This window comes from Dicentrarchus labrax, unplaced genomic scaffold (assembly GCF_905237075.1).
Source record: "Dicentrarchus labrax unplaced genomic scaffold, dlabrax2021, whole genome shotgun sequence".
In the NCBI taxonomy this organism is placed as follows: Eukaryota; Metazoa; Chordata; class Actinopteri; family Moronidae; genus Dicentrarchus; species Dicentrarchus labrax.
The window spans coordinates 23,643,080-23,666,410 of record NW_026136706.1 but is presented as its reverse complement, the minus strand read 5'-3'; the positions used below and the strand labels follow the sequence as shown (position 1 = coordinate 23,666,410).

Here is a 23,331-nt window from a genome sequence, read left to right as displayed (position 1 = left end):
AATATGCAAATAACATGATTTGTAGCCAAACCATTGCACTGCAGGTCCAAACGTCCAATATTTATTTTACTGACAATACTTGATTATATGTGTGCTTGCAACTGTGAGGAAGCAGTAAAAGAAATGCAGTTAACTCCACTGTTGGACTTTAATTAGCCTACAAAAGATGTTTGGACATCTGAGTCTTTTCACAGCCTTTTCTGAGTTTGGTTCACCACAACATGGGCCTTATGTTTTTCAGTTATATGCTTAGTTATTCCACCCTCTGGAGGAGTTTAGAAAATCCCACACAGGAAAACACTGGAATAAATAAAGCTAAATACAAAATGGTTTAGCTGAAACACTTACACATACAGTAGTTGCCTAGGGAGGTGAGGAGGTCGTACAGATTGTCCTTTGAGGCAAATTTGTGATTTGTGATATTGTGCTATATAGATAAAGTTGACTTTAATTTGATCCCAACCACATTCAATGCTAGGGATCAAAACCTGTTGTTCAGAAGCATGCCTCCAAACACATTCAGACCACATAGACCTTTGGGGATCAATATTTAATTCTTTGCCTCTGTGCTGTATGTTTGTCTCGGTTTTGTCCCCCAGGGAAAGCTGCCTGACGCCAGTCAGCCCAGAGTCATGTCCCCTCGTCCAGGCCTTCCTGGCTGAATGTACTGGCCGTCTGTTCCTGGGTCACGCCCAGACCCAGCTGAAGACGGGCCTGCAGACCCAGGAGAGACACCTCTTCCTCTTCACCGACACGCTGCTCGTCGCCAAGGCCAAGTAGGTTTTCTTGTGTGTGCCTTGTGAAATGACAGAGAGAATGAAGGAGTGTATGTTTATGTGGTTGCGTGAAGGAGAGGGAGATGGAAAATGGAGACAGGGAGACATAAACAGGAAAAAATAGAGTGAAACAAATTTGAAAAACAAAGAAGCAACATTTCATCTATTCCTTGTTGTTTCTCTAAAGCTGATCGCAAAAAGCAATTTGATCAGGATGGAGTTACATCTTTATGTTTATGTCTTTCCCTCAGTTCTCCTTCCCTTACTCCCTTGCTTCTTTCACTCCCTCAAAAATTTTTCTCCCCAGTATATAATTATTTCCCAGCCAATTAAATCCATATGAAGCCTGGCTCAGATCAAAGCCACACTGGCCTGCCTTGGGCCTACAGTATGAGGCTCCCCACCCACAAACTGCAACACACACACACACACACACACTTTCAAAAATAGAAACTTAAAGAGCACATTTGTGTTTTTGAAGTCCACAAACACACACATACATGCACTGATGTGCACATATAAACACATAGACATGTAGTTACAGAATCTGAGTGCTGCTATGTGTACTGTACACACACACCCCTCACTGCAGACACAGCAGGACCTCTGTGGTCATGTGCCAGTGGGCGGAGCTGACCCTTCCATCACAGAGACTATACGCTATAATTGGCTATTACATTGCGGCTGAACGCAGGGTGAGCAATGTATTGGTATGTGTGTGTTTGCGAAAGAGAGGGAGAAGAAGTTAACTGATGTGTATTTGCATTTGTTTGCCTTTATATCTGTGTAATAGCATGGAGAGAGAGTGTGTGTGTGTGTGTGTATAAGTGTGTGTGTGTGTGTGTGTGCCACATGTGTGCATTTGGAGTTCTTCGCTCTATAATCACAGATGAAGTGGTGGATGAATTCATTTCTAGTGAGCGTGCTGGTCTTAAAATGTGGAAAAAAGCTTGATCTTTTTAGAATTTTGATCTATATAAAGCTTCTCTTGAAGGACTGCCATATGTTAGAGGTTTGTGGAAAAATGTTCTATGAAGAAATTTTAAGTTTGTTTTGCAACAGTAGGGGATCCCAATTTGTTCCTTGTGGAACCCCGTAATAAGGGACTTTCATGTTTTTTTATGCAATCTTTTACAAAAGAACCTTCTCTCATGCGTTTCTGGATTTCTTACTGATTGATTGAAATGAACTCATTTATGAAGCAACAATTACAAAGTTTTACTGGTTATATCTTCTTAAATGTGGGAAGAAATTTTCTGTTTTTAATCATTGTAAATTGAATATCTTGGAATTTTGGACCAATCAGAAAAGATTTCATGTTCAGGCAAATGGTGAGGGACATTTTTCATTTACAGACAAAGACAGATTAATTGAAAATCAAAATTTTTGTTTGTTGGTACCCTAGTCTAGTTTAATGTAACACCCTGTGTCTTCTGCAGGTCTCCCACTCATTTCAAGGTGAAGGCCCAAGTCAGAGTGTGTGAGATGTGGACGGCCAGCTGCGTAGAGGAGGTGTGTGAGGGGAGCACCAACCCAGAGAGGAGCTTTGTCATGGGCTGGCCCACCTGCAACTGTGTGGCCACTTTCAGGTACACACACACAAACAAACACACACACACACACACACACACACACACACACACACACACACACACACACACACACACACACATAAAGTACAACATAAGTGAGTTCACATTCAAGAAGAGGAATGCCTGGAAGGCGAATTATTGTTCTTCGTCTTCTTAATTTGATCAAAAAGAAGCAATTCAATGATAATTTCCTCTTACATAACTTCATTCAGTACATCTGCTTGCATTGCATGACAGTTATTAATGCTAAGCACACTAATAATAATGCCCATCTGAGTCACTTCAGAGCGAGTACACTGTGTTCTGAGGTGCAAATGCACAGCATAGAAGGGAACTAAAAAATGAACACGCAACCACAAAATCCCTAAACCCTTAAGCGCAAAGGAAGTTCCCAGTCATAAAACTGCTCAATCTAACCACAGTAAGGCCAGAGTAGACAACCTTACATGCACAACAGGCACAGACAGGCAACACACATACAAATACATTCATATATACTGTGCTGTATATTTGCACCTTTGTCAATGGTGGACACACATTTCCCATCGCCAGGAATCCAGTCGTAGCTTTGAACGAAGTCTGCGGATTTGTCAGTGGGAGTTACATAACAGAGCAAAACAGACAGTTGCTTTTTATATGATTTCCTCTGATTATCACTTTCTTTACTCCCCTACAGCTCTGAGGAGCACAAGGACAAGTGGTTGGCACTCATCAAAAGGTAAATGTTTGGTCATACCCCATGTTACTTTGTCTGCAGTGGTTTGTTTTGGTATTTTAGCTCATGGTGCATCTTCAGAATGTTCCTTACAGGGCAGGAAAGAATTTATTTTAACGGAACAGAGGTGATTAAATAGAAGATGAATGACGTTATGAGATGAATTTATAAGATCTGAACCACTGTGATGAAATCAGTCCAGTTAATGCTTTACAACTAGCATTAACAGCTAAGATTAATTTCTTTATATTTTACATGCGGGTATTACCTCCCATATCACAGTGCTGGATTGGCCACATGAACTTAACTTGTATTCAAATGCTATTTTTATTTAAATCACAATCAAGATTCACTAATATCTTTCCTCTGTTTTTCCCCTACACATAGTCGGATAATCGAGGGAAAAGAGAAGGACGACCCCAAGACTATTCCTCTGAAGATTTTTGCAAAGGACATTGGAAATTGTGCATATGTAAGATTCTTTTCTATCCGCTGTGATTTTTATTGCTTGTATCGGCACAAAAATAGATAGTGTTTGATTGCCTAGTCTGTCCTTAAGTGGGTAATTAATGACGTCACTAGCAGTGCCTCCATTTATGTAAGATATTTCCATAATGTGTCCAAAATCTTTCCACCAGGCCAAGACACTTGCGGTCAGCAACACTGACAGCACCATTGATGTCATCCGCATGGCTCTGCTGCAGTTTGGCATATCGGTCAGTAACCAAAGTCACTATATCCAGTCACTATACTTTGATGTGATGTTAAAAGCAGCTTCTGTTAGCTATCCAACATTATAAGTAAAGTTTGTTAAACATCTGATGGCTGAGAGCCTCAATATTAAACTGTCCAAACAAAGTATACCAGAATGTGAAGCATTATACAAAATGGAATTTTATATATATATCTTATATGGAAGATATATAATGTTTCAGAAATGAGTGTCAAGTAAAGATATTAAGTTAGTATTTTCGAAATGGTGCAAAAACAGTTAATTACTTTGTTAAACCTGACATTTTTCCCTGTCTAGGGCTGCGTTAAAGACCACCGGTTGTGGGTGAACTCCAGTAAGGATGACCCCCCATACCCTCTCATTGGTAAGCCCATCTGTCATAAAAATTATTATGCCAATCTTACTGTTAAATCACATCTTTCTCCTTTTAGACACTCTTAATTAAGGTACTTAAACTCCAGTGGTGTGTGATAAGATTTATGATAAAACTCATACTGGGGAGTCCTGAAGTGTCCATGTGTAGGAGTGCGATACTGGTGATTCCTGAAAATCTGCATGTATGCTTATAATTAAGTCTTTCATAAATTAAAATTAACCAAAAAAAAAAAAAAACTTCAGTCTCATCCCTCCCACGATGAATGCTTTGGAAAACCAGACAGTACTAACACTAACAGAGAATGCCCACACTGAGGGTCACTACTGTATGAACATCAGCAATACACCAAAAACTCAACATCTGGGATCATTTCAGAGCAGTTAATCTTTTGTCACAGTGGTATTTCCATGACATTCTCTTACCATAATCTTTTGTTGTTGTAGTTCACACTGAATTCCTAACATCCCAACTCAGTACTGCTGATTCATCACTGCACTGCTCTAATCTTTATCAGATTTTTATTTTTGCTCCACGTCACATGCACAGACAAGACCCATAACCTCTAACCTCTAACCTCTGCACCTTGACCTGTCATTTAGGCCACGAGTTCCCCTTCAGCATCAAGATGAGCCACATTCGGGATGGTGGAAGCAGTGGTGGAGGACTAGGAGGAGGAGCATGGAGGGATCCAACGAGTCCCACAGACTGTCCAGGGGTGCTGCTGCTGGACCAGTGTCTCCCCCCAGACACCCAGTGCCAGTTTATCCTCAAACCCAACAAGGTCACCCCGGGACTCGTTCCGCTTATAGGTATGTCAGACAGCTGGTCCAGACTGTAGTTCCCATTCTTTCCCATTGTCATTTTTCAGAACACATGTATAAAGTATATTTTAGAATTAAAGGCAACTTTGTATGTAGGTGACTTCAAATAACGGCGAGGTAACAGTTTGAAAGCACTTTGAACTTCAAAACCAAGAAATTCTGCTCGAAATAATAATCAGTGGACTGTCTTTGGAGCTGTTAAAGGAATCTGACTCAAAAATGTGAGAAAATGCTAAAACAACACTGATGAATATTGATTTGTCATATGAGTGAATGAAGACACCAGAATTTTATAAGGCAAATATGGCATTTTGCTTTTTCATTCTTTAACACAAAGATCTGGAGCATTGAAGGCATCGTGCTTTTATTTCTTGTGGTCTAATGTGAATAAGAAAAACCTTTTCTTGTGGGAAAGTTGCAGCCTTAAGGTAAAGTCAAAAAGTAATTAGTATGATTGCTTTCAAACCACAGATTTCTGTCAGTTAAAAACCAGCGAGTAGCAATCTTCTCATGGACCTTTATGTACGGAGGAAGATAAAGTAAGGGCAGTAAAAATATGTGCTATAACAAGGAGCTGTGAAAAATAAGAGTTTTTTTCCACCAACATAAGTTGAGGTTTTCAAGTAGATGGTTGGTCAGTGTCAAGAATCCATCCATAAATCTAATTCTGTATAAAACCACAAGAGGAAATATGAGGATACAGAAGTATTAATGCAGAACAGAAAGTACTTCCTCGGAATGTGTTTCTCTATCCATTTCATTTTGTTTGTGCACGCTCTTCACCCTCAGACATACAGCCACGTTTTCTAGATCTGATGATGAATCAGTAGGTGAATGTGAGGAAAGGAGTCAACGAGAACGGTGGGAATGGAGACAAGGGGTTACAACGGGGGTTAGGAGAGACGCAGTTTCAAAATAAGAAAAACATCAGGCAGACAAAGAGGAAGAAACCCCAGAAGGGACGGAAGAGTGTGAGAATAGGAAGATGGAAAGCGAACAGAGATGACACAGCTATTGAGTAAGCCTGAGGGTCGGGGTAGGTGAAGGAAAAAGAAACAGACTGTAACAGATAGAGAGGGAAGAATTTACAGACTGAAAGAAGACTGAAAGGAGAAAGAAAAACAAGAGGATGGTGGACAGGAACAAGGACGAGTAATGGGGATACAGAAACCAGGATGGAAAAAGGAGGAATGGGGTTTAGAGGAAAACAAGTTGAGCATAAAAGGTCTGTGTTTTCAGTCAACGAGGCTTCAGTTTGCCAACCACAAGCTGCGCTTCAAAATCCTTTGCCTCAAGCATAACAGCATCTTACATAATCACTCCATACCAACCCTGCCGCCATAGGGGCCTAATCGCTCACACCCAACCAGAAAACTAACGAACGTGTGTTTATGAGTGGTAATCATGGCAGAAGCCCCCTTTCAGGCATTTATTCTCAAACAATCCTGCAAGCAATTCTTTCTTGAATGTCAGAAACTAATTGGAACGTGTGTAAAATGAAAGTTGTGATGTTGTTTTTTTCCCCAACATTTTACAAATTGCTCCAAGACTTGGCCATTGCAACACAGTAAATGTGCCCCAGAGATCGATCTGAGTTACCTCCGCTGCAGTGAAAAACTGCTTATCACAAACCAAAGAGCCATGATTATTTTATACTGTGTAGTGTAAAGAGTAAATGTCCCCTGCTGACAGGCTTTCGTGCATATTCGTGGCAGATTCGAGGGGACCCCAAGGCACCAACAAAAAATTCTCCAACATTGAAGCTCAGACTAAAGATGCTTTATTTTGAAAATGTTCATGGAAATTGACGTAATCTGCTACTTCAAGTAACCATTTTACACACAAACACAACACACTGGTACATTCATATCCACTTAGGGCACTTTTTGAAGTAGTTTGATTCTAGTGTCGATACAATACCTGATTAGTATCGATAACAAATACCAATACTTTGCAATTCAATACAATACCATTGCTCTGAAGATCAGTTTTGACCCTGTTCTGTAAATAGTTTTATAATAAATATAATAACTTCTGATCAACCCATATCAATTTCAGGCTTAAAATAACTTCTGGTTAGCCACACCCACTTTTGGTATGAGCAGCACCCATTCCAAGTCAGCTGGTACCAAAAAAGTATTGAAGTTCGATGTCCACTCCAACTCACAAACCCTAATTATGCAAGAAAATCAGAGTGAACCTGGCATCCACTATCCTGCAGGAACAAGGCCAGCCTGTTCTCAGATACTGCTAGTTTGTCAGCGGCCTAGAAATCTGCCTGGCATAGAGGTGGATCATTATTACCAGCAACACTGTTCACAAAAATAGCCCGGTGGTTCATCCTCTCGACTGTGGTTTGGGATAAAACAACTACTAGGTTAAGGTTAGGAATAGAAACCAATGTTTACTTGATTTTATGAAGTCTCTATAAGTTCATTATTATTGTTTTATTGCCCATGAAGAGAAATACTACATCTTGCTCCTGTTTTGTAACACGCTAGCTGAAGATTATAGTAGGATGACGGACACTGCCCACCCAGTCAACAAGTAGTCTGCCTCTGTTTCCTCATCTATCCCCCTCTAAAACAGCTCCCTGACTAGAAAGCTGTAATGATGTAACGCCTGATTTACAGCGAGGTCATGTTTTGCCAATGATGGCGAGGGCCTGCTGAGAAGTGCCAGAGCAGGCCGGTAATTCTGTTACTGCTGAACTTTGTTCCAGAGTGTATTTGGGCATGACGCCACGGCAGATTGGTAAATAATGAATTCTATGTGAGGTATGCCACATGTTTTGTGTGGCCTTCTGGGCTGCTGGGCCCTCCACCCACTGAAAGAATCTTTCTTTTGTTAGGAAAGTCCCACCCTCAGATACAAATCACAATCGCTTAATAATGTCAATGTTATAATTTCATGACTGTCAGCAACTCAAAGTTGCTACATTTAAATCTCACTACACTGGCACTTAGTTCAGACAGGTATTTTAGAGGAGTTTCAATCCAAAATTAATTATAATTTTCATTGTCAATTCATGTGTTGACTTTTGACATTGATATTTTTTTTTATCAATTAATCATTTATTCCTATTACAAGTTCCCAGAGTAAAGTTGTACTCTAACTATTCAAACTAGCGATAGAAAGTCACCCTGCAACAGTGTTGTTAAAATTGGTCTCTTCTTATCTATGTCCCATGAAAGCAACACAGGTCTGAACCACGTTTCTCCTGTTTTTTTCGCTCAATTTAAGTCATTTTGCATAGAGAATAGATTCTTCATTAAATGTCTGCTGTGCATTCCCATTAACATGTACTTCAATGCACACACAGCATGCAGTTTCATAACTGCAGAAACATGCCGAGCGGTTATGTCATAGAGAACATGTAGACACAGTGAAGACAGAGCTGCAGACAGACACTCAAACAACACAGGTAGACACTGTGACTTGGCACCACTGAGCAAAGAACAAGGAACACACAGTCACAAGCCTTAAGAGACACACAGAGCCCCATACATGAACACAGACACCTACACACACACACACAAACCTCAAATGTAATGGTGATCTTGAGCGTGAGGGTATGTTTCTCTCAATCGCTGAATCAGTGGTTCTTTCTTCTGTCTTTCTGTCACGGTCTTATCGGGGTCTGTCTATTTAACAATCTCCCCCTGTTTTCTCTGTTTCATATAAACTTGTTAAGGGTGTGATTATTTTGCCAAAATTTAGTGGACAGCTTTCATGTTCATGCTGGAAGTGTATGGGACTAACTGCCAAACAATTCACAATATACCAGAACACGGAAAATAAATAATACAAAACCATTACATAGGCTTCAGTTTTGCAGTTCGATTCATCTGACTTGTCAACATGCATTACTCAAGCGATTCCAGTTTGGTGCTATCTGAAACCACAGCTCAACTCTTCCTCTTCTCTCTGCCCACAGAGCCTGGTCAGCAGAAATCCTTTAAGAGAAAGAGGTCTCTGATCAACTGGCCTTTCTGGAAAGGCTCCAACACACAGCTGGACAGCCTGCCCCTGTCCCCGACCTCGCTCTCCCCCACTCAGGGACGGCTGTTCGGACGACCCCTGAGCTCCGTCTGCTCTCCAGACCACGGCCTGCCCAAGCCTGTCATGGTGAGCTGAGCGCAGGTCACGTAGGCCAGCAAGAGGGGTCAGGACCCCGTCTGGAGGGGTCACGGGATGATTTGGGGTTTGCAGTGTATTAGGGGAAAGGGAGATGTAGTGCTATGTAGAAGTAGATCCATTTTTAGATAACTCATTTTATGGGGGTTTTATCTAATATAGCGATATTGTTTTTTAATATATACTGCAGGTTCCAGATAAATAAATAAATTACTAGAGAAGTGAAACCCAAATCTGTTGAATAAGCAATCCAGATTCAACACTCAACAGAAATGTTTCCTCTCTGATTTTAAAGTGCACTGAAGAAACCCTTTAGAAAAGCCTTTGTTGGGTTTTAAAGACAATGAAGATTGGCAGGCTCTTGGAGTCACAATACTTATTAGTGTTCATATTCTTACAATTTTATTAACCCTAATCCATGTAGAAAATCATTGAATAACCCTCCCAGTGTGGTGTCCACTCACTCCTTCTTACCTTTGTAAATAATGAAAACTCATTTGAGGCTGCAGAAAATAATTCACAAAGATTCATCCTCCATTTGCCTGGATTAAATTCTAAATATAGGGAATGATGAATCAAAAACAAACCAAACAGACAGCTGAAAAGGCTAAATTCACTTAATCCCTGTCTCTTTCATTTCATTTGGTTTAAAACATCACTGGATGTCTGGCAGGATTTCAGGGCAATTACGTCATTTAGTGTCTCTTCCATTCAGAACATTTATAAAAATATATTTAATCCATCTCCCTCCAGGACATGTTGGTGTTCCTGTACCTGGAGGGGCCGTACACCAGGGGCGTCTTCAGGCGGTCAGCTGGGGCCAAAGCCTGCCGGGAGCTTCGGGACAGACTTGACAGTGGGACAGACGACCCGGAGATCACCCACCAGTCAGTGTTCGTCATTGCTGCTGTCCTCAAGGTAACGCACACACACTCAGCCACACATAGCTCTGCCCCCGTCTCGCTGGTTTGAAACCAGACAACAGAAAGCAGGCACGACTGATGTGCGTCCAAAGTCACATAAGTCCAGACAGGATAATCTGTCTCTGCACAGCCAGGCAGGCTGCCAGTCACACACACACACACACACACACAAGGTGCTCATTGTTCAGCATCCAGGCCAAACAGCCACCACAGCGTCGGGCATCCAGGGAACAGTTGAGGTGGTTTCATACAGAGCTGATTCATCTCTTCTTTGTTGTGCTTTACCTGTTTTCTGCACACCGGATAGTAGTATTGTGCCTCACCCGCTGAGACAAAAACAATGTTAATCAATTAGTCCAATGACCAGATCGAAAGGATTAAATAAACCAGCATGGAGACAGTGAGTCTCAATCTTTCATCTTTATTAAAGTGAAAATACAAAACATTTGCTGCTTTCTCAATTGCAAGATGCAAGGGTTTTGTGAGCAAATTCAATGCATCACATTGTATGCTGAGCTTTATTTTTTGCATTTTACAGGCTAAATTGAATTAGTTAGGTCAGAACTTAATCATTCATCTTATATGTAAGAGAGAACACATTTATGGTCAGGCTTAAATAAAATCACCCAACCAGAATACAAAAAAGAAATACAAATTAAACAAGTAAGAAGTCAGACAACCAATCACACATCATTACAAAATTATTATTCAATAGAGAAAATTATAGCCCTCATTGTAATGCATGTCTTAATTAATGAATATGTTTTTTGCTTACAGGACTTCCTGCGAAACATCCCAGGCAGCCTGCTGTCTGTGGATCTGTATGACCAGTGGATGGATGTGATGGAAGGGGAAGCAGGGGAGGAGAGGATGCAAGCTGTCCAGAGGTAGGAGCTCTGTCTTCAAACACTAAAATACATCATGTTTACTGTAATGCCATAAGCTTACTGACATTGTACAACATGTTACTGTTGCTTTCTCACAGGCACACACATACACAGACACAACAAATCATATAAATGGGTGACAAATTAAAGGAAAGACCTGAATAAATGAGTGTTTTTGTGGCTTGCGGTGGCCCAGCACCTTATTGTGACACTTTTTCCTTTAATTACACGCTGTTTATGTCTAGTGAGAGCGAGGCAGACAAAGAAGGGCCATCGCTTCAGTTCCAGAGGCAACAAACTAAATTCCTTCTGCTTAGGAAAATAAAAAACAAGTAACATGACAGCAACAAAATGTTTGTGGAGGAATTCCTGTGGAGATCATTAAACATGACAACACACACACACACACACACACACACACACACACACACACACACACACACACACACCGTGAGAACGAGGAGCAGGAACACAAAGCGTTTTAGGGTGTGTTTAGTGATCGCTGAAGTCATGTAGTTGACATGATGTCCATCTCCTACCGTCCCTCCGTCGCTCTCTCTCTCAGGTTGCTCCACCTCCTGCCCAACGAGAACCTGCTCCTGCTGCGACACGTGATGGCCGTGCTGCACTGTATCCAAGGCAACTCCCACGACAACCAGATGAACGCCTTCAACCTGTCCGTCTGCATCGCTCCCAGCATGCTTTGGGCTCCGGCACCTGGCACCCCCGAGATGGAGGGGGAGGGCACCAAAAAGGTGAGGGGGAACACACACACACACACATCACACACACACACACACACACACACACACTCAGACACACCATATGGGGTGTTCTAGCTTATAATTAGATCTTGCAGATGATTATATTTACCGGAATTGTTCAGCATTTCGTGAAATATGCTTGTTTTCTTGCTTGGAGTAAGACGAGAAGATCAATAATAGGACTGCAACTAATAATTCTTTTCATTTTTGATTATTCTACAATTATTTTCGCTATTAATTCATCTGTTTATAAAATGTTACAAAATTTCCATTTGCTTGTTTAGTCTCACCAACAGTGTGAAATCTAAAGACAATTTAGTTTATTTACCATTTGAGGATGCCAGGTAACCAGGGAACACTCCAGGAAGTTTTTACTCCCAACCAAAAAAAATGCAGTGCACATGACCCCTTGTAAAATTTGTATTGTTTTTACAGTTTGGTTTTTGTACACATTAAACAAACGAGATATACTGAGAAAATTTGTGACCTTTAGGGATGCTGGAAGGCGAATGTTTCCAGTCTTTACACTAAGCTAAACTTAAACAACAGCTGCCTTCGGCTACATATTTAGCATACAGACAGGAGAGTGGTATCAATCTTCTCATCCAAAACATGTGTTTCCCAAAATGTCAAACTTAACAACACTCTGAAGACACTGAGCTGCTACAGGTGTTTGTGTGTGTAACTGTGTGTGTGCTAGAGAGGCACGCTGAGACAGTGTGCAAAGGAAGGAATTTAACATTTCAGTGGAATGATGCTTCAGCATGAGTGTGTACGTGCCTGCTGTGATGTATGAAACACATGTGAGCAGACAGACAGGCGAGTTAAGAAATCTTGATTTTTACTGACACTCAGTAATCAGTATACGGTGTGTGCATGTATGTGTTCACATGCACAAGCAATCTCTGTCGAGGCTGAAAGCCATTTGTCAGCAGACTGAAGCCTTCCCTGCGAATGTGAGTGTTGACCTCCGAGCAGGAGCCGACCCACTAACGCACAGCTGTAACACACACACTAAAGCAGCCTCACGCACACACGACCAGTCAGGTTCACATGTCATCGCTGACGATCACTCATAAGCTGAAATCACAACATTCTTACACACCGCTGAGCTTCAACTCCTTGAGCTTAGAGCAAGACTTGACAGGAAAGAGGAAAGCTTCACAGTTTCATGCGGACTTACTCGCAATCCCCACAGGAAATTTGGATATTTGATTGTAACAGCAAATCCCAAATGAAGTTTAAGTGTTGAGTTTTTAGTGACGATGGATTTTTTCTGACACCACATTGTATTTTTGTGAAGTTAACTCAATGGTGAAGCAACATTGCTCACTCTACCTCCCTCGTATCTTGGCCAGGCTAGCCTGAAATGACTTAATTCCCCAGCAGAGCCAGAGCCCACAGAGGAAGCCCCCTTGCCCACCAGAGCACATCGTGTAGTCAATAGGACATAAGGCATACATTTTTGATTTGTGGCCGAGCTGTTTGTGATTTGGAAAGTCACAGTAATTGAGTTACACACAATCTCTGTGGGTGGCTGGTTTGCTTATCTTTCAAATGTGTGAGTGTGTATGTGTGTGTATGTGTGTGTGTGTGTGTGTGTGTGTGTGTGTGTGTGTGTGTGTGTGTGTGTGTGTGTGTGTGTGTGTGTGTGTGTGTGTGTGTGTGTGTGTGTGTGTGTGTGCTTCAGGTGGTTGAGGTTCATTGAGAAAACATGCAAAGAATTTCCCTACAGAATTCGGGGGCCAAGCGTGTGCTTTAGTGGAAAATTGTGTCCCTGAAACACTCCTCTCTTTCTTTCTCCACACACACACACACACACACACACACACACACACACACACACACACACACACACACACACACACACACACACAAATACCCTCAACACCCACAAATACCTAAATATCTCTTTCACAAATACTCCCCTGATAACACTTTCCTTCTCGCACACTGCTTGTTTGTGTGTGCAGCCTGAGTGCGGGCGGCCTTTTTCTGGGAAAAAAAGCTAAAAAATAACAAAGTGATATTTCGACATTTCCCTCCATGCGGCCAGAGCCAGGGGCCAATTTAAGCCAGCGTGGGCCCCTGGCCGTGTAATGGCTAGTTTCCAGCCTTGTCTGGAGACATGTGAATGCTCACTTTTTGGCCAGTTCAGTTTAGTCTCTGTGTCGCTGTCTCTTTTCTTGCAGCATATAATTTAAATGTTTTTGGCTGAACGTAGCCATTTAGGAGTTTCTGGGGTAAATACAGCTTTAGTTTGTGTATTACTTAAGATGGAGAAAAATCATTCGAAAGAACGTTGTTTTTCTTTTGAGCTTGGTTCTTGAAATGTGGACTCAGCTTTTGCTTTTCTTCTGCTTTGTTTTGTTTTTTAATTACAGTGACTTTTTCTACATTAACGTAACAGAGAGTATCCAATAGAGGTAAAACAGAATTACAAGCAGCTTGATAGGTTTTTCTTTGTAAAGTGCCCCACTAACACACAGCTGTGACATCTTGTAATGTAAGCACACACTCACACACACATTCAGATAGTGTATATGAGCATATACAATTGAATGCTTTCTGAATGGTGAGAGAGAGTTTAAGATAACATCCTATTGGGTTAAAGAAGAAGAAGCGGTTCTGAATGGGCTGTTGATGGAAGGCTGAATGTCTCCTGGATGAGCCCACAGGCTCTTTCTAACTGTGCTCTGCATCACGTAGCAGCCCTCTCGGTGTGACAGTGAGGAATGCTGGATGAGTGATTGAAAGAGGACAGGAACGCTAAATGAAAGAGAGAGTGGCAGGTAAGAAAAGAGTGAATCAAGAGAGGGCAGAAGAAAACTAAAGAGGAGGGGGCAGTGAAAGTGTGTGCAATAGAAAGAAAAGGGAAAGGAAGAGGTAAAAAGGCTTGTATTACAGCAAGTTGTGCAATCAACATGTTATCTTTCCTTTTATTATTTTGATCAGACATTTCAATAAAATAGCATAGGCTTTTTGTTGAAATCTGGAGAATATGGGATTATGGAGGTTATAGGTCTACATAGGGACTTGTTTTGTGTGATTTTGCATTAGCTGCTGTTGTTAGCATTTTTAGCTGTGTAAGAAACAGGATCATCAATAAAACAGGAAGGAATGCTTCTCTTTATAGGCCTATATCGCTCTGAGTGTGTTTGTACAGTAACTAGTTGGTAGGATTTCACTGTTTCAGACATACTAGGATAGAAACAACACTCCAGCACTATTTTAACTGTAATTTCTTTTAATGTTCTTTTTAGTTCTTTTGAAAATACCATATACTTTACAACACAAATCCAGCCCAGGGCCACATGACACATGTAGACATCTTGTCTGTACATCACCAAATCAGTGTATGGTGCATTTGGTGCATGTTGGATTTAGGTTGATTTAGTCATTTGCACCACTGCTTGCATGTTTTTTTTCTACTGATAAACACATACTTACCAAATGCCTGTCAGTGATAAAGTTTTTTTCAATTCAATTAAATTGTATTCATAACGGAAGTTATCTCAGGACACTTTTCATACAGAGCAAGTCTAGGCCGTACTCCTTGTAAAATTATTTACAGAGACCCACCATGTGCAAGCACTTTGGCGAGGAAAAAATGATTTGCAATTCTTCAGGAATGAGACAGTGGATTGTAATTGTGCACTGATAGCAGACAGATGAAAATATTTCATCTGTAATTATAAACAGGTTAATTCTTTTAAAGGTGATTGGGTAGTTTCACCCTCCCTGAAATGCCTTTTTTCATTTGTATATGAAGGGGGATAGTGAAAATTATGTAATAAGGTGTGCAGCAGCTGTGGGTAATCTACTAGCAGACTTTAGTGGGGTCAGCCATGTTGGAGGCAATGAGGAAGGATCAAAGACAGACGAGACACTTTGTGCATTCATATTTGCTTGTTGCATAAGTGTATGCTAAATGTCAATGCAGTTTATGGATGGCAGAACTGGGAATTACCCATAATCCAAGTAAAATGTGGCCTCAGGGCTTTTAATACAGCAGTCATTAGCACATGTGGTATCTGAAGAGAGGTAGTGTACAAACAGCGCAGATAAAACCAGAAGGTCAATGTAGCTTTTGCTCTCTGGTAACAATTGTGGGGGATTAAGTGTCCCCGATTGCTAGAATGAAACTACTGTGGAAGTCATTAAGTTACATAACTCTGAAAATACAGCTCTCATCTCCCCATCATCTGTGAGGTAAAATGTGAACAGTATTTGTTTGGAGAACGCCATCTTCTGTAAGAGATTGCGCTGTAACCTTTCATCACACTGCATTTGGGCAGTCAGCATTGTCTGTGAAAGCCACAACTCAGTGGAACACCCTACCAGATGACACTAAGAGTTGTAGATGTGCTGGAAGCTTTAAAGCCAAATTTAAAAATCTACTAAAAGGTACTCAGCTTTGAACCCACTGACTGCATTTTAGCAGCTTTGCTTTGTTCTCACATATCATTGCTTTTATTTTGTCTATTTGTGACATGGTGTGTGCGTGACATACTGCCTTGTTTAATTTTGCAAATAAGTATGTTTCTCTATAATTTCATTAATGCCATACAATATAAAATAAATGGACCCTGAAAGACTTTTTTTCTTCAAACGTGAAAACATCAGAGTGCTCTGAAATAACTTCAAATCACAGTCAACTAGTTTAAAGAATTGTGTTGAAATGATCAGTTTCCTGAGGGTATCCTGTAAAGTAGATAGTAGAAAATTACACTTAAACAAGTTTTTACATTTTTTAAAATTTTAGTGGAAGAAGGTTAAATTATCTGATCATCCTTTCAGCATTTCACTTGTTTTAAAGAAATAACACATATTTAAGAAGAAAATACTTGCAGCCTGGTTGTGCAATGTTCTGCCAGACAGACTCTTCTTCTGAATACTGAGTCATACAATACATATGGACACCATACAGACATACGAACAGACAACACCTGGCTCAACAAACAAACAAACAAACAAACAAACAAGTAGGCCCTGAAGTTAGTCTCTGCGTTTTCCATAGTGCAGAGTGACAGCAGGAAAAACAACTAATTTATAAACATAACAGGCAGATTTTAGTGGAAAGTTTCCACAAGTTGGGGAGCATATGACTTCAGCATTTCTGAGTGGCCCTCTGCGTTGGCCGACTATTTATGTCATAGGACATCATATGTGTTTAGTAAATTTGGTCTGCTTAGTTTAAAAGGCGGCGTTCTCAGCCAAGTTCTATGATTTGTTTGAGGACAGATTCCAACTGGGCTGATAATTCCAAAAAAGCCCAGACACTGTCGGCATGTTTGAAAACTGGTCATAGTGCCGAATCTTTTAAAAAACAGCAAACAGCAAACAGCCATTTGCAAAATGTGTTATTCCCTCTATGGCATTTGTAGCTGTGATGTTGGGTATTTGCTCCTAAATATGATGAGGAATTATAGTAATAGGAATTGTCTTAGAAGACATAAGATGTTGTCAGAAACGCTGGATTTGTCCATCTCAGTCACTCAACAAGAATTTGAGCAAATGATATTCAAAGCCAATACATGATGTCATATATTATTATCAGGACATTATCCAGGACTGGGAAGAAGGAGTTTGATGTTTTTCTTGGTCGGTGTGGAATGCAAATACTCTCGTAGCTGGAAGGTCGACATCAGTGCAAACGCAAACTTTTCTCAGAATGATAACATGGGACACAGTAAAAAATTATACTTTGGACAGCAGTTTGGAACTGATAGCATATAGTTATTAAGATCATGATTTCACAAAATGAAGCTGGCAGTAGCTGCAGTACAAGCAACCCTAGTTTTATTTTCAGTGTTTCAGCACACCATCATATCCACATCTAATCAATGTCAAAATCTTCACCAGACAATATGAATATATTGATTTCCACTGTGTTGTGTGTGTGTGTGTGTGTGTGTGTGTGTGTGTGTGTGTGTGTGTGTGTGTGTGTCTCTGTGTGGACATGTATTACTGATGTTGTGAGGACATAAATCTGTTTACACACTCACATTGTGGCGACTCGCCTTCATTTTGGGGACAAAATGCAAGTCATGGTTAGGGTTAGGGTAATGTCCTCTGAAGTGATGGAAACTGTGTGTGTATGTGTCCCACTTAGCAAAATTGTGAGTTTACTCAACATGATGTGCTGACGTACACGCTTAGAACTACTTGCTGAATTACTGCTGAACTTCGACTGGTTCCCTGAGGAATTGCCTCAGCAAATGAAGCTCTGCATAAACATGAACAGAATTACACATCCATCCATCTGTACAACAGTGAAAACGAATGAGAAGCCAAGACAAGTCGAGATGTTCATGTTATTAACCAGGAGATGTTTTCTGCTTGCAGGTGTGTGAGCTCATTCGCTTCCTCATAGAGAACTGCTGCAGAGTCCTGGGAGAAGACGTCACCTCGCTGTTCAGAAGCTTCAGCCAGAAGAGCAGCAGCAGTGACCACGGATCAGGTGAGTCAACAGAAGAGAGGAGAGGAGAGGAGAGGAAAAGAGGGTGAATAAAATAACTTTACTTGTCACTGACCCATGTAGCAAATGTCTGGTTAAGAAGTAACAAGGAGGACTGGACAGTTCTCAATGAGGGTCATAATCAAGGTCAAGTCTTGATCAAAGAGTGTGTGTGGCTAAAAAAAACAGCTCTTTAATTTTTTATTTTCTGAAAGTGCTTGCTTATTGACAATGCTTCAGTGTCTTACAACTCAGAATCTGGTTTGAGACGGACAAGCTCACTGTGTGTGTGTGTGTGTGTGTGTGTGTGTGTGTGTGTGTGTCAGCCTGTTGATTGGGGTCAGCAGAGCGACCTGCAGTAATTGCCAGGGTCACAGGTGCTGATTAACACAGGATTGAATCTCCTCATTCATAAATAGCACTAACTCTCTTCCTGATGCTATAAATAACCACTAGAGGTCAAGGGGCAACATAGCAGGATGACGCTTTGTCCCCTGTCGTCTCCAGCATTAACTGTGGTTTTCTTAGGTTTCTCTCACTTTTTTGAGCATCGTGGATAGAAGTTTGTACCAGGAGATAGCAATAGAATGTGGCGGGTTTAGTTACAGTTATTACCCTAATACCCTAAATTGTAGGATAGTACTTGCTTGAAGGGGAATGTCTGCAAAAGCGCATAGGAAATTATAGGAAATGCAGTGGAAAAGTAAGACTGGCAAGTTTGCTAAATTATTGTGTTTTTCTGTGTATTTTTGATCTTTATTTGATGATTCCAGAGTTAACCCTTTGTTTAGTCCAGGTTTCAGAATATTATCCTTTCTCTCATTTTTCTTTTGTTGCTTCATCTTCCTCCTCATTTATTACCCTCCCATCTTTCTCTTTCCAGATGTGTCGTCCTTCCAGATGAATGACTCGTCCTACGACAGTCTGGAGAACGAGCTGAACGACGACCCTGAGTCTCCCTACCAGGAACAGCTGCCCCTCCGTGACAAGGACAAGCCGGACAGCCGCAGCCGGGACTCCGTCATCACCCTCAGTGATTGCGACCCTGATCCTGACCCTGAGACCGACCTCCTACTGCAGCTCCCCCCGCTGGCTAGATCCAGAAGGTTCAGCCCTGCAGTGCGACAGCCTCGCACCCGCCAGGCCAATGGCCCGTCGCAGGGTCCCAGGAGGCTGAGGAGGAGCTCAGAGCCCGCCTTGGCCCTGGCAAGCACGATGCCCCCAGGCACAGTGACTGCGCACATCGACAACCACCACCTACCAGTAAGGAAGACGAGCTATGATGCCGCCATGGAGGGGGAGCAGGACGAGGTGTTTCTGGAGCAGGGGCTAAGCAGGCTGCAGCTGAAGGAGGAGGAGGAGGAGGATGGATGTGAGAAGGGAGGAGCCAAAGTCCAGAATGGTGGGCGGAGAAAGATGAAGCACGCCCCTCCGCCCCCATTGCGACTGGATGCCAGCTGTTCTAGTCTGTCCTCACCGGCAACCTCACCCACAGGCTCCTCCCTCAGCTCTTTAGACTCTGCCTTCTCACAGTACTCTACTGACTATGCCACCAATGGGGCGATTCCATTGGCTGAGCCTTCTTCTCTCTCTCCTGTCTTTCCTGGACGGCCCCAGCTGTCGCCCAGGGGCTCCCCTCCACACAGGGAAGCCCCGCCTCATTTGCCACAACCTACCCAGCCCCCTCGAGCCAGCCAAACCCCCTTACACCCTCATGGCCTCCACCCTAACATGTGGCTCAAGAAGGAACGCCGCCTGTCACTAAAGCAGCCTGATAATGGACATACTGAGGATGACTTGCCTGTGGTGAATGGGAAAACCCAACCAACCAGTAATGGCTACTCCACCAGTGCCCAGGAGGCCATGGTGCCAAGCCGGATCTGCCAACGGAGATCCAGCAGCCCTCCGTCCTACCAGCAGGCTCTGCTGCAGCTGCAGCGCAGCCGCTCTCCTTTCTACAAGGGGACAGAGAAGTCTCTGACCGTCAGAGAGCTGAGGCAGCTCCACGACCAGACCTGCACCTACAGACCCCCGATCCCAGCCTCACTTGACAACCCCAAACCACACACAGGAAGTGAGTTCAAACAGAGGCTGGCTAAAAACGAGTGCGTGCAGCCCCCACAGGGGGTTTTCTATGGACAGAGCACCACCACTCTGGTCCTACAGAGGCAAAAGTCCCTAACTTCAGTCAATGAGGGACACAAAGGGATGAAGACTCTTCCCCTTCCCCGCCGAGCCTCTGAACCTGACAAGGTCACGGCAAGCTCTGACTCCTCCACCAGCCTCACCCTGGACAGACCTCGCACTTCAAAAGGTCAGCCCCAAGATGGCGGCCTAAGAGTGTCAGAGGTGGAGCCCAACCACGCAGAGTCACCCTTCTGCCTGTCTCCCTCTGCCACCCAGGCTGTACGGGACTACTTTTCCTCCCAGGGTCAGGAGGATGCAGATGCCTGCCTGAGGAGGAGTCAGGAGGTGGCGCTGGCTATCGTGCAGGGAAAGAGGGAGTGGCAGAGCAGGCGGTGCAGTGACCCACAAGTGGACGAGTTTGACCAGCTTTTTTTTGCAGAAGAGTCATACGTGTAAATAAGAACTATGTACAGACAAACTGTGTATGAGTTTTTATCTGATATGTTCACTTTGTGTACAGCTGTCTTCACTGTTGATGTGATAATATTTCTCCATATGCCCATTTTCCTTCTGGCAGCAGTAGTCATCCCAATACAAAAAGGTGTTGCAGCTTACTGTAATGGTACAGTCAAGGTTTAAGATTTTAAAAGGTACAGATATACTCCCTGCTTCCATCTCCTTGTGGTGAAGTTGTGGTTATATCCCATAGTATAATGAAGTTTAAAAGCAATTGTATGTATTTGACAGTGACTTTGTAGCTCTGCAGTTCAGTTCATCCTCAAAAAATTACATATTGAGTAATGATGCCTGATTCTGTGAATGCATTACCGGAAGATTGGGTTTAATGGGACATCTGGATCTGTAAACAATTATTATAGCTGTTGTCAGAATGGGTCAGCATTACAGCTGTGCCAAAATCTGGTTCCCCTGAAAAATATTTTTCTCTGGCAGCGTGTCCCTGTTTTGCCTCTGGAATGTGTCGTTTCTTTTCAGCACTTGGGGGAGAAAAAAAAAGAAGGAAGCGGAGTTTTTCAGAAATGAAAAAGAAAAGGCAACAAAGCCTTTTTTCATTCTCTAGAAGCTTGTGAAATTAAAGTATATATTTATCATTTCCTAAACCAGCAGAATATAATATAAAGACTGATGGGAAATTAAGGCCTGACACATTTTTGCAGTTAGCTTTTAACTGCAAAACATTAAATAATGTTTTGACTAAATCTACCTGAAAATTCATACTTTACTGTATATTATCATAGGTCACAGTTTTTCAGGGGATATAAATGTTGGCACAATAAACAACAACAAAGCTCTCTGCAGCAGTAATGACAACGAAATGGTCATGATGACTGCGATGTCTTCATGCAAATACTATAAACATGCTTTTAGCTTTATCCACACCTGTGATGTTTGCTAGACCGCTGTACATACTTATTCCTTAAGAAAACGAAACATCGACTATTTTAACAGCGTTTGTACCTTTTATGACCGGTTGTATCTGTAACATTTTGGGTGAAGCGTCTTGTCTGTCTGAATCAGTGAATCAGTAGGGTTGGTATTTATTCATATGAGCTGAGTTTTCAGACGTACAGCACACATTGTTGTGCTCTGTAGCTCTGGTTTGTATCGCTGTGACCTGGGAGGGAGGGGAGGGGGGAGGAAGAAGGAAAAACTGTTTGTGTGTGTGTGTGTGTGTGTGTGTGTGTGTGTGTGTGTGTGTGTGTGTGTGTCAGAATGTTGCTGAATATGATGTTATCACTGACATTGTGTCCTGAGCAGAAATGTGAGAAAATTTGTGCCATTGAGGGAGAAATCCCCTTTGTTTGTTCTCACCAAGAAACCAGTTCAGTCGTGACAAGGACACGTGTGTGTGTGTGTGTGTGTGTGTGTGTGTGTGTGTGTGTGTGTTGAATGCTCCATTGAAAAACAGCTTCTCTAACAGTTGTATGTTTTGTCCACAATAATAATAATAATAATAATAATAATAATAATAATAATAATAAATCTTTTCGTTCCAGTGCTGCAGCCCTTGCAGTGCTGAGTTCTTCGGTGACACTTAAAGATAAATGACCTTATTTCACTGTGCATTCACTAATTTGCAGAAATAAACGTACAAATAATCTTAGCACAATGTAAGAGCAGTTCCCATGCGTGTCGGCAGTGTTATTATGACCTTAATATAGCTTCTCAACAGAATCACACACTGGAATAATGCCATTGTCATGTTAAGTGTTGCTATTTTAAATGGTCTCAAAAAGTACTTTATCCTGTATTATTAATATTATAATTGTTATCTCCATTACAGTGAATCGTGTATAGTTCCGCATATTTATGATACAGAAATATATAATTATATATAAATATATTACCTTGTTACTTTGGTATGTTGTGTTGTGTGAGAAAATCAAATGTGTATTTTTGTACATGCCAATTCTGCTGCTGCTGTCTCTATAGAAAGTATATTTGCTACAAAACGCACCATTTGTATATTGTGTACATCTGATGTCCAATGCTCACGAGAACAAGATATCATTGATTTTAATAAATGTTGCTCTTGTGAAACTACTTTCAAGGTCTGATTGAATTTGTTCTGTGGCTACCCCGAAGCATCAAAGTAGTAGTTACTACTATAAAGTAGTAACAATATAGTTCATGCAGAAACACATAGATCAGTGGTTAGTTAGCTAGATTGGGCGGGAAAGGCTCTGCTTTTTGAGGGACTTCTTAAACAATCTGAGCAGCAACAAGGATTTTGTCAGAAAATCAATTCTCAAAGTCAGTGATACGTCAAAACAAGGAGGAGATAAGAATCAGGTTGGCCAAGATGTATGCATGTATAAGTATGACTGGACGTTACAGCTACAGCAGTAGCCAAACAGTTTATTGATGAGCCAATGATGGTGAAGCATGAATGAAGCAGTTGTTGCCAATCAACTAGTGCAACTGTGACTTCAGAGGTCTGCTGGAAGTAATGTTATGCTTAGTTTTTCAGTGGGAACCTGGCATGAAGCAGAGAGGCAAAC

General features: G+C 41.8%; 1 protein-coding gene across 1 annotated transcript in view; it reads left to right on the top strand.

Annotated features, from left to right (window-relative positions):
* LOC127365847 (rho GTPase-activating protein 20) overlaps positions 1-22,873 on the top strand; it is a 34,240-nt gene extending 11,367 nt beyond the window's left edge. Inside the window, exons 3-15 of the mRNA XM_051404386.1 lie at positions 600-776; positions 2,216-2,365; positions 3,045-3,086; positions 3,471-3,555; positions 3,722-3,799; positions 4,114-4,180; positions 4,792-5,001; positions 8,951-9,141; positions 9,904-10,068; positions 10,851-10,960; positions 11,526-11,715; positions 18,073-18,187; positions 19,068-22,873. Coding sequence (XP_051260346.1) covers positions 600-776; positions 2,216-2,365; positions 3,045-3,086; positions 3,471-3,555; positions 3,722-3,799; positions 4,114-4,180; positions 4,792-5,001; positions 8,951-9,141; positions 9,904-10,068; positions 10,851-10,960; positions 11,526-11,715; positions 18,073-18,187; positions 19,068-20,767 — 3,280 coding nt within the window. The 3' untranslated portion in view covers positions 20,768-22,873. The remainder of the gene's footprint in view (positions 1-599; positions 777-2,215; positions 2,366-3,044; positions 3,087-3,470; positions 3,556-3,721; positions 3,800-4,113; positions 4,181-4,791; positions 5,002-8,950; positions 9,142-9,903; positions 10,069-10,850; positions 10,961-11,525; positions 11,716-18,072; positions 18,188-19,067) is intronic.
* Positions 22,874-23,331: the final 458 nt, after the last annotated feature.